General features: G+C 40.1%; 1 protein-coding gene across 1 annotated transcript in view; it reads right to left on the bottom strand.

Annotated features, from left to right (window-relative positions):
• The window catches only part of galnt14 (UDP-N-acetyl-alpha-D-galactosamine:polypeptide N-acetylgalactosaminyltransferase 14 (GalNAc-T14)), a 250,690-nt gene that overhangs the window by 84,633 nt on the left and 147,620 nt on the right, over window positions 1-18,437 (bottom strand). Inside the window, exon 4 of the mRNA XM_030047809.1 lies at window positions 16,776-16,874. Coding sequence (XP_029903669.1) covers window positions 16,776-16,874 — 99 coding nt within the window. The remainder of the gene's footprint in view (window positions 1-16,775; window positions 16,875-18,437) is intronic.

Raw genomic sequence — 18,437 nt, 5'->3', positions numbered from 1 at the left:
CATTCGGTGGCTGTTTTCATCCAAAGTGCCTTCAAGTACCAAGACAGCATATATTTTTTGTGCTGTGTGTGTGTGTGTGTGTGTGTGTGTGTGTGTGTGTGTGTGTGGGCCCGGTGGGAACTGAACCCCTGATCTTGGCCGTGCTGCTGCCTTGCTCGACACGCTGAGCAGTGAAGGGAATCAAACACCTAACCCTGCCAGGAGGAGCACACACACACACTCACATTTGATTTGTTTGGTCTGATTGGTTAACTCACTGTCCACCTGCCCGGCCAGCAGGGGGCGCAAAACTCCCAAGATTATATCCCTTTTTACTTATTTCATCTGTTTTTTTTTTTTGTTTGTTTGTTTTTTATTGTTTTGTTTTGGGGTTTTTTTTATTGTTTTTTTTTTTTGTAATGTATTGTTTATTGTTTTTTATTGTTGTTGTTTTTTGTTTTTATTGTTTTGTTTTTTTTATTGTTTTGTTTTTGTTTTGTTTTTTATTGTTTTGTTGTTTTTGTTTGTTTGTTTTGTTTTGTTTTTTTATTGTTTTGTTTTGGTTTTTTTATTGTTTTGTTTTGGTTTTTGATTGTTTTGTTTTGGTTTTTTATTGTTTTGTTTTTTATTGTTTTGTTTTGTTTTTGTTGTTTTGTTTTGTTGTTATTGTTTTTTTATTGTTTTGTTTTGTTTTTTGCTTGTTTTGTTTTGTTTTGTGGACATTTCGCCCCGGTGTTATTACTGACGAGGCGACAGGGTTCAGCTTCCTACTCAAATGATTTATTTCATCAAAACAACAAAGGAGCTTGAAGCTGATGTCACACCGTGTCTGGCGGCCATATTGGAGGAGCAGTGGCTGTGAACAGCTGACTGAGGCCGCCTTAAGGCTGGAATCTACTTGCTGCTGTAGGCGTGTGCGTACGCTTCATGGCTGTTGTGCGTATTTTGCGGTCGTTTGACGCGTAGGCCGCTCACTTTGACGCGGGGGAACGTGATGCTTGCGCGAGATGCGATATCCGGACCAGCTTTTTCATGATTTCCGGGTCCGATTGCTGCCGTCTGCCCCCTAGTGGAGACCTCCAGTATCGTGCGTTTTGGACGCGCTGTGCTGCAGAAAGTGTGTGCACTCACGAAGCGCACTGTGTACGCCGTGTGCCTTAGGTCATGCAGCAGGTAGATTCCAGCCTTTAGTCGTCCCAGCAGATTTCAACACTGATTCATTTCTTTGCACTTTATGAGTGTGGACTTCATCACCGATTTTGTGTGTACATATGGTTCTCAGCAGTGTTGGGGAATAACTAGTTACATGGAATTCAACTGCAAAATAAGTATAATTGTGTTCTGTTATAGTTACCCAGGAAAAAAGCAATTAAATTACAGTTATTAATCAAAACGTTGGTGGTTACAAAGGCTTTAAGCTCTGGAAATTCAACCATATTTTCCCTCTGAAATCAGAAAATGGCTCTAATGTTACAGCGCAGTGTAAAGCTTGTCTACCAGCCTGTTTACCAACAAAAAAAAAGTCAGCAAATGTAATAAGTTGATGAAGTAATTGAAGTAGCTACATCACTTATTACGTGTTTAACATGGTAACTGGTGATCTGTAACCTATTACATTTAAAAACTGTGTCTGACGGGCTGAACATCACCTGAGCGTCTGAAATGCACAATAAACATGAATCTGCTGGATGCTCCTGTTATTAATGTTAATTAGTAATAAGTTACCATGATTCTGGTTCTGCACAGTTATGGATGATTATAGGCAGATGTCAGGCTGGAAATATGAATTTAATGACAATACTACCATGCAGAAGAATATTCCTTTACTAAGTTATCAGATGAACAGATAACTAATGAACAGATAATTGCACAAAGTGAAATGTGGTTGTTTAATCAGAATTTAAAAAGTCATGATTAATTAATGTGTTGTTTTTTAGGAAATGATTTTTTTTTTTTAGTATTTTTTGTGTTCAGATAATCTAAGCTGATTAGCCAAATAACTTCGGTGACTGGCCAGCTAAACATTGCTTTTTTAATTTTATTTATTTATTTATTTATTTGTACACTCATCTAATTTGCACAGTAGCCAAAACATACATACCTGAGACATTAGGGGTGTGCAGAGGCACTACTTTGTATTTGTATTTGTTTTGGGGCAAAATAATAATTCAGATTCGGGAAAAAAGTAGGTGTGGCTTAAACCAGAAGTGATTTATTTATTTATTTTTTAAGCATTGGATTTCAACCACAAATAAATACAAAACAACTGGAATTCCTGCTTATTAAAACGATATCGGTTTAGGACACCCACTCCAACGTCTATGCCCTCTGCAAATCAAAAGAAATGTCATATTATTCACATTTTTTCGTGCACTGTGGCTGTTTCTGGGTTAACTCTACTTCACATTAAAGGGCCGGATGTTAAAGACAAGGTTGTGTTAACCTTCACAAGTAAACTCAGATTATCCAGAAATTCCATGGATTGTGTAAAGCCTAATTTAAAGGGGAATTTATTCAGCACGGTGCCATCATTCATCACCTGCCGAATTTGTTGGTTTGTTGAGAATCATGGAATCAGACGTCTTTCTCTGATTCAGTTCATCAATCAAACAGATATTTTTTTTTATCTTCTGTGACTAAAAATCCAAAGGAGGGACATTTTGTATGATGTGTAAACGAGCTGCAGGTTGGTTTAGTTTAGTTACTTGTATTGTCTCCCTTGGGAGAATTTAATCTTGGACACAAGAGAAGGTCTGTTTACATACAACACAACACATACAGTGGTGGAAAAAGGTTTTCGGACACCCTTAAAATTTTACACAATCTCACAATCTCAAATATTATCATGAAATATTTGTGGAAAAATCTTTTTTGTGTCTCAAAAGGTGTGGCTGCATTAGACAGATACAAACAAATACAAATTACATTTTTTTGTTTATTGCTTACAAGAAAAACGAACAAAACTAAATAGTTGACAGATGAATCTTTATCTTCATGTGTGTGTTTCCTGCGTTAGGTTCCTTGTTTTAGACATTTTAGTGTCTGAAGAACTTTCAGATGTGCTGCTTTATATAGACACCAAGCTTGGCAACAGAAATTGTGTCTTTTAATAAAAAGAACGACCTTCATCACTGGTACCAAAATGACCCAATACTCAAAATTTCTTATTTATTTTTATGGAACCAATCAATTTGAAGTTTTTAATGGCTATTTTAGGATTTGTTTAGTATTTTGGCTGTGACTGTACTAAAAGAAATTGCACTTGAAGACCTAAGAGTGATTTGTTAATGCAATATTTCACAAATGCATGGGGTGTCCGAAAACTTTTTTTCCACCACTGTAAGTACAGATATATATCAACATAGGAACATGAAAACATGTCCTTCCATCTCGTAACCCTGCACATACACACACACACACACACACACACACACACACTCCATTTGCACTATTGCACGCCCCTTGCCTGTTGCACTGCTAATATTCTATTACACTTTCCTATACTGTCATTAGTTTGATTGCACAATCCCTTTGCAAATCTCTCACTTACACACTCACATGCACGCACTCACACACACACACACACTATCTTGTACTATTTAGTAGTTTAATGGAGGTAGGTATAAAGGACAGTTTGTAGGTTGGTTTCTCGGTGGCTCTGCTCGGCGATAGAGTCATATTTGACCGATCTCAGGCCACGAGATCGTTTCACTCTCACTCCTCTCCGTCTCCATCTTCCCCCGTTCCTCCCTCCACCCAATTCCCTCTGTCTTCTCCGCTCTCTGCCTGATTGGAGAGCTGACAGCCGGCTCCTCCAGCGCCGGCCTTGCTGGAGTAATTCATCACTCTTTCTCCCTCCGCCTCTTCATCCACCTCATCCTCTCTCTCTCTCTCCGTCCACATCCCACCATCTCACCTTCTCTACCTGTATTTCTCTATCAACACCCCTGACAGCGATACAAGAGTGTTTCTCCAAAAACGAGTCCTACTTTACTGCTGTAAAATATTCTTATGATGATAATTCAGGTAACATATATTTTTAAACTCTTAAACTCCTCCTCTTCTGCACTTCTCTCTCTCTCTCTCTCTCTCTCTCTCTCTCGCTAAATCTTCCTCTTCCTGACAGGAATCCTTTCCCAGTCGCTGTTCTTGGAAAGAAATCCTGATTCAGCCACTAATTTGTCCCGTCCGGCCGCCGCTGATCCATCACGCTGTAACTCTGCAGCCGGTGAGCGCTGCCTCATCGCTGCTGATCTACGACGCCGCACATCCGCGCTCCTCCCTGCAGATTTAGCATCCTGAATATCTACACACAATAAAGTCCGCCTGCGCGATAAATACTGCCTCATCGCCGCTTAACGAGGATCCTGTGAGTCTACATTAAGCCAATACGCTCTGATGACTGATAATCTACAGAATAATATGCTCATTACTGCTAATCCACAATGATTCACACATTCGGTATTTACACCCAAATGAAGTCATGTGATTTCCTATTGACTGTTTCCACATAAACTCAATGGAAAATATTATACAACCTTATAGGAAGCATAAGAAACCTTTTTCCTGTTTTCCTGTGCGTCCTAAAAATTCAACTTCCTACCTAGAAATGTAACGACAGCGTGACCGACCTCTAATCCCACACGCTACACGTCTGCACTTTTAAATTCTACATGAAAACTGCTAATCCTGGATGATAAATATCTGTCGAATCTGGAGCACTGCGTCCTTACTGCTAATTTAGGATGCTAGGTATCTAAACTAACTTAATCCGGTGTAATCTGAGGGTGCTGAATCGGGTTTTATCACTGCTGCTGAGTTGCACATACGTTCATTCATCCTACAGAGAAATTAAAAAGTCATAATAAACAACATGCAAAACAACATGCAAATCCTTTAACCCTTTGACGCCTGCATGACGTCAGATTTGTTGAGTTTAAACGCTTGTGGACGGTGCCTGAACACAAAATTATTAGAAATGCATCAAACAAAGCAAGGGAAAAAAATGTCCAGACAATTATATTTACAGATTTTGTAAGTATATATTTAAAATTATGTTACAGGAATAAATATAATTTATTTTTGGGTTTTTTTTTCTGGGTTTTATTTTCTGGGATTTTTTGGGGGATTTCAGGTCATTCTGAGGCGGATCTACGGGTGGGCCCGGATGGGCGTAGGCCCACCCAGATTGACAGCTTGCCCACCCTATCAGATTCAAGACCAAAAAATAACTAACTAAATAAATAAATGTTTTAATGTCCTTTTTCCAATGTGTATTTTATGCTCGTTTACAACCTCTCGGCTCGTTTACCGAGAGGTTTTTTTTTCTTTCATCATATCATTTTATACATGTCTACTAGGCCCACCCATTAGCCATGTTCTGTATCCGCCACTGAGGTCAATACTTTGTTTTTTCCATTATTATCATTATTATTGTTAGTAGTAGTAGTAGTAGTAGTAGTATTTGTAGTAGTAGTTGTAGTAGTATCAGTACATTTCTTTATTATTTATTTTTTCTGAAATTTTTTTTTTTTTAGCTAATTTCCTGGTCATTTCCTTGAAACCTTTTACTAATTTCATACACATTTTGGGGTCTTTTCTTGCTAAATTGCTCAATGACTTTTTTCCCATGTTTTTGAAAGAAATAATGCCACTTTGCTCCAGTTTCAAAGGAGTTAGTTCTTGTGAAAGCTCTTTTATAAGCATTTAAACAAAAAAAAAAAAAAATCCAAGTGTTTATAACAACAACAGAAAAGAAATCCCTACTTCTTGCTTTATAAAATATATGGCAGTAGACAAAAAAAAAAAAAAAAAAAAAAAACCTGCACTCCAAAACGTGCATCAGGAAGTAAAGCGAGCAGAAACAAAGTGAAGCGGCAGCAAACAGGCAGTCGATGTGTTCGCAGAGCAGAGAGCATAAATCTACATAACGGCCTCCGAATAAATCCTGTGTGATCAGCTGTGGAGGAAGCGATGCGGACGCTGGACAGTACATTCACACACTCAGTGAGACAGAAAGTGCTGAGGTGGTGCTGATCTAGAAGAAGCATTTCTACACTGCTGAGCAGAGCAGCTCGGAGAGGCTGACTGACTGCCTGCCTGCCTGCCTGCCTGACTGACTGGTTAGACTGATTAGTCGGCTGGCAAAAGACTGAATTCGACTCTGTGATTCATTTTCAGGTGGATAAATAAAAATAAAGTATTATCAAAGATCTGCAGAACGTGGCTGCAGCTGCACCGGACAGTTTTGCACGTCGGCGACTCCAAATGGCAGCAAAGAGTGACAGTGAACTGCACACGCCACGTTTACTAAGCCTGGACGATTTGTGATGTTTTACACCAAAGGAACAAAAAAAAAAAAAAAAAGAAGTGATGAGGAAGGGTGCAGTTTGGTGAGGCCAGCTGCTCTGGATTCTGCTCTTAAACTGTGATTTCTTTCTTTCTGCAGGCAGGGAAGCGGCCACCCCTTACGGAATATATTACATTTAACATATGAACAACAATATGTTGAAATATATTCTATATTTGAAAATACATGGAATGATATATAGGTGAATCATATATTTCGCATATATTTATATATTGCATCAATATATTTTAATATATGTCAATATCTGTGAATTTCTCAGTCTGGGATCAATAAAGTATACCTATCTATCTATCTATCTATCTATCTATCTATCTATCTATCTATCTATCTATCTATATATCTGGAATAATACATAAGTAAATGTGCATTTCAGATATTGCAGTATATTTAATATGAATATATAATATATGTGTTCATTTCCCATAATATATTGTATTTTACAGTCATAAAAATCCTCCATAATGTATTTAGATTTATATGTGATGAATACTGGGTACATATATTTAAACATACATGATCTATGACATTCCAATTATATGTGAACATGTATTGGAAATATATGTACAGCTATATTGCCACATGTATGTGCAATATATGGTAACATATCTCAAATACATGTAAAATTTTGTGGAAACATGTACATCAAATATATGTACAGACATATTCTAACATGTATGTGCACTATATGTGTACATATATTAGAACATGCATGAGCAATATCTGGAATAATGCAAAAGTAATTGCGCATTTCAGATATTACAATATATTGGAAAATATAAAGACTAGTTCCCATATATGGGAATGTATTATCTAATATACCACATGATATTTTCCAATATACTGCAATATATTTTTGTTTCGTAAGGGGTAACCCCCACCACACTCTCATTTGGGCAAAATGGACAAATCTGCAGCCTTTAGTGGAGATGCGATCTGAGCCTTTTTAAAGCTGATGTTGCTGTTGCCGTGTGATCGGCACAACCGTGGCTGTGAGGATACCGACCCTTATTGTGTTATATCTACAAATAAAACTGGAGCTGTATAACTGAATGAATATTGGGGGGTTGAAAATGTCTCTTTTAGCGTCTGTTGATGTGCACTGAGGTGAGCGAACGTGCTGACATGACGCCTCTCACCCAGAACTCCCAGTCCTCCACTTTCTACGCTCTGTGGTTTAACCCTTTGAAACCTGAGCAAATTGGCTTTTCTTTCTTTCTTTCTTTCTGGGCAAAAAAAAGCAATGACTGACTTAGATGAATAGCTAGATGACACACAGAGTGCCACATCCAATAGGAGGCTACGAAAACTGAACTGCAGAGAAAGACATTTCATTCCATTATCATCCTAGGAAACAAAAACTTGCTGCCAGTGGTTAGCTTGGCCAGGGAGGAGGGACCAACCATATAAATCCTACTCATTCTGCCTTTAGCAAATATAGCTTTCCTGTGGAATAAAATAAATAAAATTGTTTAAATTAAAAACCAGAATAAAAGCTAAACATGCGACCAAGTTAGAGCAAACAAATGATATCTACTGGCAACAAATATCAATGCCAACAAACAGAACAAAATAGAGAGCCTTTATCAGTTTACTCTGACTTTAGAATCCATAAAAATTGAGAAAAAAAAGGCTATAGCCAAAATATTGTTTCAAGTGAGTCAGCCCTCAATTTCTCCTCTGCATTTAGGAGAACTTTTCTCACTGTGCCTTAGTGCCAGCCAGCTGTAAAAACTCATTCTGGGGTGGTCATGTCATTCCCTCGCCATCCTAGGAAAGAAAAACTGGCTGCCGGTGGTCATCTTAGCCAGGGAGGAGGGGCCAACTTTAAATGTTGTGTTTACAAACCGCAGGAAACATACAAATCCGACTCCTTCCGCCTTTAACCTGAGAGTCAATAAAACACACCGAGCGTCAGGAAAGTGATGCAGTGAGGTTCCTCGTGTGTGCGTGTGTGTGTGTGTGTGTGTGTGTGTGTGTGTATGTGTGTGTGTGTTGTGTGACGCAGTGGGATCGACGTTAACATTAACACTGCTTTGGGAACGGGAATAATTTGCAACAGAGGGCAGGAACCAGTCCTCAGGTACCGCCAACAGCAAAACGCCAAAAACAAATAGTTATTAGTGTGCAATCTGGCAGCTTGCACACTCATGTTCTTCCTACTATTTCTTTCTTTCCTCCTTCCTTTCTTTTTTCTTTTTTTCTTTCTTTCTTTCTTTCTTTCTTTCTTTCGTATTCTGTACATTTTTTGGCCCGTAACTCCTCCTACAGCTTTCGTTTTAGGCCCACACAATGAATTGGAAAAATGTGCGGCCTGATTGGGAGAAGTTTGCTATTACTTTTATAAGCGTTCCATCTCACGTAATTCTCTAAGAAGGGGTGTGTCGATTTTCAAGCCGCTCCAACTTTCTGTTTTTCCGCAATTCCAGTTTGAAGCCGAAATCCGGACGCAATACACACTAATGGCAGAATGTTGGGAGAGCCTGCCAGGGAGAAAGTCCCCTCTCACTGACACAGAGATACACACGCGGCTTTGTATCTCTCCTTTACTGTCTCAAGGGCCACTAGCACTGCAGCCAATGCATCCCAGCACTGACCCCAAACACTAATGGAAGTCCATAGCAAGGACCCCAAACACCCTAGCAACCCCATAGCAACCACCCTAACTACCATAGCAACCACCTAGCAACGTCCTAGCAACCGCCCAAAACACCATGGCAGCTGCCTAGCAACACCCTAGCGACCATCAGGAACACCATAGCAACCCCCTAGCAACCCCCTAGCAACTGCCCAGAACATCATAGCAACCACCTAGCAATGCCCTAGCAACCATCCAGAACACCATAGCAACCACCTACCAACGCCCTAGCAACCATCAAGAACACCATAGGAACCACCTAGCAATGCCCTAGCAACCATCAAGAACACCATAGCAACCACCTTGCAACGCCCTAGCAACCATCAAGAACACCATAGCAGCCGCCTAGCAAGGCCTTAGCAACCAGCAGGAACACCATAGTAACCACCTAGCAACACCATAGCAACCACCAGGAAAATCATGGCAACCGCCTAGCAAGGCCTTAGCAACAATGAGGAAGACCATAGCAACCGCCTAACAGCACCTTAGCAACCACCCAATATACCACAGCAGCTGCCCAAAGACATCCTAGTGATCACTCAAAAGATGAGAAATACTGCCTGGAAAATACCCGGACCACAGTAGCTGCCTTCTAGCCCTTGAACAACACTACACAATCTACACACAGCATAGGGCTCACAAGGGTGGCAAGCACATTCAAAGTTTCTTCAGAAACTTTACAAAGTCTAGTTATGTGCTTGCTTTGAAAAGGCAACACATCTTATCCTCTTGCATATTTATTAGTGGGCAAGTTAACCCTAATTGTGAGTTTTGAGCAGCTTTAAACTTATTTTCAGCAGATTTAACCTCACATTCTCAAGCTTTGACCTCAAATTTTCAGCGTCTTCCAGCTTGCCCACGCAGTTTCCCCAGAAACTGCACTTTTCTTGTTAGAACTGTGTTTACTGCAGATGGTGCATTCATGCAGTTTTCCCTGTAGATAGATAGATAACTTTATTAATCGCTGAGGGGAAATTAAAATGTCATAGCAACTGATTAAAACACGTGACACAAGGACAAAAAGCGTAAATCACAAGATACATAAAATACGTAAATACAACCCCACACAATGCTCGTATAAAAGTAGAAAAGACAATAAAAGCACAATAAATATGAGGTAAAAAGTGCATGTAAAATGGGCCAGTGTGCAGGTAGATTTCGTCATGGCATTGCACAGTTTTATTTCAGCAGGTAGGAGCGACTTTTTGAGTATGAATCTGTCGCTGAATGAGCTCTGGAGTTGCTGCAGTGTTTTATGGAGGCGATGGGCGGCATCGTCCAAGATCTGATTTTTGAAGATTCAAACGGATTCAGTCCTTTTTTTTATTTCGTCCGCTGGATCCTCATCACCCGCTCCTGCTGTTGGATGTAACACCACAGCAGGTTGTTTGTTGAAATCAGCGCAGCAAATCAGACATCACTAATCCACCGGCTTGGCTCGGAGTTCCTGAGGCTCTTTGAACAAAAAAAAAAAAAAAAAAAAAAAAAAAAAGGTAATTGCCTTACAACCGAACCCATCAGCAACATCAAAGTTATGATCTGAAGATAACCGGCGCTCGCATTGTAGCTCTGTTTCCTCATAAATGTTGTGGCACGCTGTCACAAGTCTGTGTGTGTGTGTGTGTGTGTTTGTGCTGCAGATCCTTCCAGCAGGATCAGTTGATTTTTTTTTTTTTTTTTTTCTGTCATTCCGTTCGGATTAATGAGTCAAATTTCTTAACATAGCAGCTTTGATGTCATAATATTTGTCACATTTGAAGAGATTTCTCTCTCCTCTTTTGCCCATGATCCTCCTGTCTCCTCCACAATAAAGGAGCCTTTTCAGCTGAGGAGGCTGGCTTGACACACACACACACACACACACACATAGACACACACATACACACACACACAAATGTACCAATGCGTGCACACTCAAACACACACATTCAGGTATAAATACAAATGCCTGCATTCACACACATACACCCACGTGTACGCATAAGCAGATGCAAGCACACACACACACACACACACACACAGAGCCAAAACAAACTAAACCCATCAAAAGCAAGTATGTCCTCGAAAACTCTCTCTCTCTCTCTCTCTCTCTCTCTCTCTCTCTCTCTCTCTCTCGCTCTGCTCTCTCTCGCCCGGCCAAGACAGAGAAGATGAGATCAATTGTTGGATCGGGGCTTGATTAAATATCGACAAGGCCGGCTCTCCCCTCAGAAAGCAGCTCTTTGATCACAAGATGAAAAGCTTTCAAACCGCCCGTCATTGTCTCAAAAATCAAACTTATCAGAGCCGAGGCTCGGCGTCGCCGAGCCCTGCAGCAGCACACACAAGAAAACCCTCAAACAGCCCAAATTATACTTCTTTTTATGTAATTGCAGGCATTCAATACGCTTTCAGTGTTTTCAAAGTGCACAGAGCAAAATCAGATATCTGATTGTGAAAAAAACTGCGTTTATCTCGCTATTATCTGCCCAGTCAAGGTTTTTTTTTTTTTTTTTTTTTTTTCTTGCAAGGAAACTAAAGTTTGGAATTAAATTGCAAATTTTTTTGCTGTCTGGAACTAAATATGATTCAAAGGCTTGTCTTATATATATATAAAAAAGTTTCTTATCGCTCGATATCTTCTTTGGAAACTCTCTGGCTGTGATCCAGTGAAGACTGCAGGGGGAACAGACTGATATTTAAAAAAAGAAAGAAAGAAAAGAAAAGAAATGCATTCATCCAGCTGAAGCAGAGTGATGGCGTGTGCCGTGCCACACTCCGTACCGGCCGCTGTGCAGGTTGTAGGTGCCTTGCTCAAGGGCACAACAGCAGTAATATCACCCACAGGTGCAGCAGTAACAGGGTTTTTGGTAACACTTTACAATAAGAGGACAACAATTAACGTTAGTTAATGCCGTAATAAACATGAAGTAACAGGTAATAAACATTAAGTAACAGGTAACTAACCGTTAACTAATGTGTCTAAGAATCATGTACTAATGCTGTTCATGCTAAGGTATTAATTTATATGTTATTTAAGGGTTATTGTAGATATTATTAACATTAGTAAATGCCATAATAATCATTAACTAACAGTTAATTAACCATTATGGCATTAACTAACGTTAACTAACGTTAATTCTTTCATTCATTTTATGAACTATCAGACACTAAAATCCACTTTTTTCTCCAACATGATCCCAAGATGTTTCAAAGACAAAGAAGCACAAGGAAAGACAAACCAAACAATAAAAACTCTGAAGCCAAAGACACACACCACAATCATTTCTGGTACTGGCGGCAGACCTACGGCGCTGAATTCATCAACATGAGTCTGAGGCAGGGCTGTTAATTAACCTGGGGACTTTTAATTTGTCCGAAAATTCCAGCGCAAATTAGCCACCATATTCCAGCAAACACAGAGGTCAGCTGATAAGATTAATCACATGTGAATCAGCATCTCACTTAAACAGTTTTTGGTTTTCTCCGCACCTTTTTTTCTGTCAGTCTGTTTTTCCAAATCGAGAACAAAAGAGGCTGCAGCGAAAATTATGAATGAAGGTTTTGACCGAATCCTGGCTGCATCTCACTACACATCACCGATTCACAGTGTTACCGCCCCCTCATTATTCATTATTTACTCTTTTTATTCATTGATAGTATCCTTCATATGTTCGCTGTCTTGTTAAGTTTCTGTTCATTGTGGTGTGTTTTCCTTGTGTCAACATTTTCCTGCTCATAAAAGCGTTCCTGTGACAGCCACCGGGGCGGCTGTGATTTAACGTGAGCAATCCACCTCTGTAGCTATGTTTACATGCGCAAAATTTCTCCAATCCGATCTAAACCTTGGTTGATCGGAAATTCCAAATCCACTGTTTACATGTACACTAAATAAAATGATCCGATCATGACGTGCGTATACATGCACCAAGCGTTTGATCAGAATAAATCATTTGGGCATGCGCGGAGTCGTCTAATTTTCTGGAAATAGTAGTAGAAGAAGAAGCTGTACTTCCGCCTGTGTTGTAAACAAACACCGCGTTGTCTGCACGTCCTCAGCTCGTTCACTCTTTGTGCCTCTCACATTTTATTTTCCTCCCCTCTGGCACAGTGTCTGTTTATGTATTTTATTTTTTTTTTTTAATATGGACCTTTTGGACCGTTTGCTGCTTGCCGAAAAACGACCGGCTGCCGCAAAGGCAGAAACGCATCACGCTGACGTAACACACATGCGCAGTGGAGATAATTTTACCCCAACCAGGAAGACAGGATCCGAATGGATGTGTACATGGACGCCGTTCGGAATAATGATCGGCATAAACCACCTCTCTCTTTTGGAATGAAATTTCTTTCCGAATGGACCGTATCGGATCACAATCTTCCGATTGACGTGTTTACATGAAGCATTTTTAACCTGATTTGGCCTTTATTCCGATTATTTGTGTCCATGTAAACATAGCTAGTGTCTTTTGACTCAGTACTTTGTGCTTTGTGAACTGTGGAAGTTACACGTAATTTGTATGTTAACGCATTGTGAACTTAGAGAATTGTAAACTTTTTACTCGTTTTGGCTGACTGTTTGACAATCCTTACTTCAATTCAGATTCAGATTCACTTTTATTGCATCTTAATCATATTACATATAAGAAAGAGCAAAAATCTTAGGTCTTGCCTCCCATCGACACCAGCAGCAATAGTAAACAACAATGAAAAATAAAAGCAATAAAAATAAAAATAAAAATAAATAAAAAATAAAAGCAATAAAAGCAATTGGATGCCATTGTATTATTAGTTTGAGGAATTTATTTTGGCATCAGTTTTGTTTTGTTTTCTTAGCCACTGATCATTTACTTTTGAACTGTATTAGGGTTTTTGAGTGGCGACCCAAATGTGACTTTGTTTTAGGCAGGTAAGACTAGAGTAGCCAAGGTAGGCATTTTTCGTTTATCCTTTCAGCTGTGTTTTCTTAAAGCTGAAATGTTGACCAGGTAGGTTAGTGTTTCTTTTTGTTAAAGAGCAGGCTAGTGTTTTTTTTGTGTGTGTGTGTGTGTGTGTGTGTGTGTGTGTGTATTTTGCTCTTTATTGTGTAACCATTCCCCGGCATTTCCCCTTATTGTGTCTTTGTATTTACCCCTGTTTTCTACAAATAAACGGCTGCACACGCCAGTACAACCACATTTGTTGCTTCCCTTAAACTCCCTAGACAATCCCCATCTTTAGGGTTGTAACACACAGAAAGAGCAAATCCATCAGAAGAGCGAAATCTCCAAAGACGATGAGATAGATCGTCTGATTTGATGCCGAGCCTCGACATTTTCAGTCACGTCTGCTCGGATAATGTTGGCAAATCCGACTAAAATATAGATTTCCCTTGTCCTGTGCAACTGTGTTGACCAATGTCCGACCAGGGTTTTTGGCTCACCGCACGGTCTTACGGGATATCCTGCATGGCGAAGAAACCATGTGATGTTTTCGCATAAAAATTTGCCAAATGAGGGAATGCAACAAGGACGTGCTCTGTTTCCTACTTCATTCTATTTTGAAAAAACCCCTAAGTGTCCAAACGTCCTCAAAATGCTACCTTCCATGGAAAATGAGACCTTGAATGTTTGTGGTGCATTTGATTGTACTCAGAAGTTAAAAAAAAAAAAAACTCACATTCAGTCAACGGTGAGCATAATTCAGGTTTTGGCCCTGGTTCTACTAATCTCTTAAATATCCCCGGGGTGCACTCGGGGTTTGGTGAAATTGCATTCTCCTTTTATGCACCTTGGGCAAAAAAAAAAAAAAAAAAACAAGCTGCAAAATATCATTACCTCAGAAACACTCTCACATTTTCTTTGAATATTTTTTATTTACAAGCTGCTGTGAAGGAAACGCGCCGCTGTTTTGCATAATCTCCTCGACTTGAGGTGGACTGGATTAAACCGCATGAAACGTATTCCATCACGTGAAGTAGCTGTTTTTATGCGAATTTTACTTGTTTGTGTCTCACCCGGCACCTTCCCGGATAAATAAAGAATGACGAATAACTCTCTTTGCAACAATTCCTGCTGCAAAAAAAACTTGTTTAAGCGCATTGAGGTGGGAAGTTTTCCGAGCGCGATTGAAGGCGGCGAAAGGAGCCGCTTGATGAAGTGGATGCACGCCGGATCGCTCCTGCGTTTTAGCAATCAAAACAGTCAGCAGCAAAGCCCGTGTTTATGTGAAAATGTCCCAGATCGTTGCTTTAATAAACACGTCGAGGCGGCAGAGGCGTCTCTTCTTCTTTTGAGCCGTTTCCATGTCAATTAAAACGCTTCCAGCCGAGCACAGAGTCACACTGACAAACTTGCAGCCTAGTTAGGAGCAGCACTGTGCTCCAAATTCACACAGCAAAACACGCTAAAAATAAAAGGCAGCTCCACCACCACCTCCAGCTCCCAGCCACACACACACACTCACACACACACACACACACACACACACACACACACAGAGTCACAGCCAAAGGGAGCGGCGGGGCCCAGGGAGACAGATTGTCTTTTAATTGGTTGAAAACTGCAGAGCTTTGAGAAGGGCTGAAGGGGAGAACACACACACACACACACACACACACACACACACATATGTACACACACATACCGTAACACACACACTGTCCTCTGTGATAGTAAGGAGACATAGCGGGTCCCTGCTGACTGACTCTGGTATAATGAGCTGAACCAGGGCCAAAACCTGGAGCTCTGTGTGTGTGTGTGTGTGTGTGTGTGTGCGCGCACGTGTCTGCGTGTGTGTGTGCCAACCTGCTGATATCATCAAACTGAAAGACACAAAGATGTGGCAAACAGTGAGGGTCAAGAGAACATGTGTGTGTGTGTGTGTGTGTGTGTGTGTGTGTGTTTGCTCAGGCTGTGTGAAGTTTAAACAGGGCAGGTTGATTCACTCTGACCTTTTGTTCTCCTGCACGGTGGGGCGGGGGGGCGGGCGGGGGGGAGCTGTGGATTTCAGCAGCTGAATGTTTTCTCGCCGATTCGATTCTGATATTTTTAGACGCATTTTGTGTCTTAAGTGTCTTCAGATTCGTCCATTTTCATGCCAAAGTGTTACTCGTGCTTTTTCTTCGCTTTTCTTTTATTCTTGTCGGGGTGTAAAAAGCTCGTGAAACAGCATCATGGCTTATAAACTGAAGGCTGATCAAAGTAAGAGCCATTCAAACACCAAAAACAGACAAAGCACACAGTGCATTAGACGGGCTGCACCTTTAAGGCAGAGAATAATAATTTGTGTCTCCAGATATCTGGGACAAATCAAAACAAACAAAAAAATAAATAAATAAATAAACTCGCATAACAAAAGTGGGACGAGCACGACGGGCTGATATCCAGTTTTTAATAAAAAGCCAAAATCAGTCGTCTCAGTGTAACTCACACACACACACACACACACACACACACACACACACACACACACACACACACACTTTAAAAACACAGGAGCAACGACCACGAGCCGCTCAGAAAGAAATGACAAGAGCATCGACCAGAAATCAGTAAAAAGTTCATGTTAAAAAAAAAGGTTAAAGTTCATGAAAATGACCTTGAAATGGAACCGGGATCCTGTTTTTATACCTAAATTGGATTATTTTTTTTTACAACATGTCAGTATCATATACAATATTTTTTCTTTTGTTTCCAAATGTGGCCTCGTCTTTGGTCCAGATTTCCACTTCCTGGCTGATTTCACTGGAATTTTACTGGAAAAGCTGTAGAAGCTGTGCTAACCGGTGTGTGTGTGTGTGTGTGTGTGTGTGTGTGTGTGTGTGTGTGTTACCTCCTTATGGTGCGGAGCAGGGTGGAGCGGGCCTCGTTGTGGAAGGTGATGATGATGGACGTGGGAGGAAGATCGGGGTCGTAGTGAAGAGTCGTACATCTGAGGGAGGGAGAGAGAGAGAGAGAGAGACATAGAGAAAGAGAGAGAGAGGGAGAGAGAGAGAGAGAGAGAGGTTGGTGATTAAATCATTTATTTGATTTTCAGTTCGTTGACAGGAAAAGCTTCTCCTCTCCTCTCCTGCCTTTTGTGGATTATTTCTGGTATCGGTGACATTTTATTTTGTAAAGAGCTGCTTTTATTATGAAGTTTTTCCACATGGACATTTTTTTTTCTTTTTTTTCTTAAGACTTGAGCCGCACAAGTCAAAGCAGACCCAGTCCAGCTCCACTGTGTCCGAGCGGTGTTCATTTCATCGACAAAGACTATGACGAAAAATATTTGTCAACGAACCTTTTTCACGGACAAAAACGGAAAAAAAAAAAAAAAAAAAAAGTCAGATGTGACGACGAAGACTGGGACGAAATATAACAGACACTTTAGTCGACGAATAAAAACAAGAGGAAAATGTTAGTTTTCACCACCACAGTTATCTTGTTTACCTGCATCATACAGTGGTGGAAAAAAGTTTTCGGACACTTTTTTGTGTTTCAAAAGGTGTGGCTGCATTAGACAGATACAAACAAATACAAATTATATTTTTTTGTTTATTGTTTACAAGAAAAACTAACCAAACTAAATTGTTGACAGTGTAATCTTTCTCTTCAGGCGTGTTTCCTGCGTTAGGTTCCTTGTTTTAGACATTTTTGTGTCTGAAGAACTTTCAGATGTGCTGTTTTATATAGACACCAAGCTTGGCAACAAAAATTGTGTCTTTTAATAAAAAGAACGACCTTCATCACTGGTACCAAAATGACCCAATACTCAAAATTTCTTATGTATTTTTATGGAACCAATCAATTTGAAGTTTTTAATGGCTTTTTTAGGATTTGTTTAGTAATTTGGCTGTGACTGTACTAAAAGAAATTACACTTGAAGACCTAAGAGTGATTCTTAATGCAATATTTCACAAATGCATGGGGTGTCTGAAAACTTTTTTCCACCGCTGTATTTAGTTGTGTTGAGTTGCACAGTCTTAGTTACACGGCTCTGGTTGAGTTCAGTTGACTTCGCTCGTTAGCAACACGTTAACGCTTTGCAGTGCAGCCGGTCCGAGGGCGACCGCATGTCTCATCACAAACAGCAGAAATGTCGGAGCTGGGTCGAGGACGAAAACGAAGATCTGGTCCCACTTCACATATGACAACAAGACCGTGTGTAAACCGTGTGGGGCAAAATAAAATAAAATAAAATAAAATACATGTTTTACAGCCATTAAATCTGTGTCTGTGTTGCATATTCAAACCATAATACCGTTCCATAACAGACTGATGGAGACTTCCAATGACTGGAAACTCGACTAAAATCTGCTAATATTTGACTAAGAATAAAAGACTCAAGACTAAAACTCTTATGATATTTAGTCGAGTAAAACTAGACTAAGACTATCAGAATTTGTTGTCAAAATTAACACTGACGGTGTTCACATGGTCTTTAGTCTCCCGGCTTTGAGCGTATCCGGGATATGATGTTTACATGGGTTATTCATATCCCTGTATACATGAT

This window comes from Myripristis murdjan, chromosome 24 (genome assembly GCF_902150065.1).
Source record: "Myripristis murdjan chromosome 24, fMyrMur1.1, whole genome shotgun sequence".
Taxonomy (NCBI): Eukaryota; Metazoa; Chordata; class Actinopteri; order Holocentriformes; family Holocentridae; genus Myripristis; species Myripristis murdjan.
This window is presented reverse-complemented; position numbering and strand designations above follow the sequence as displayed.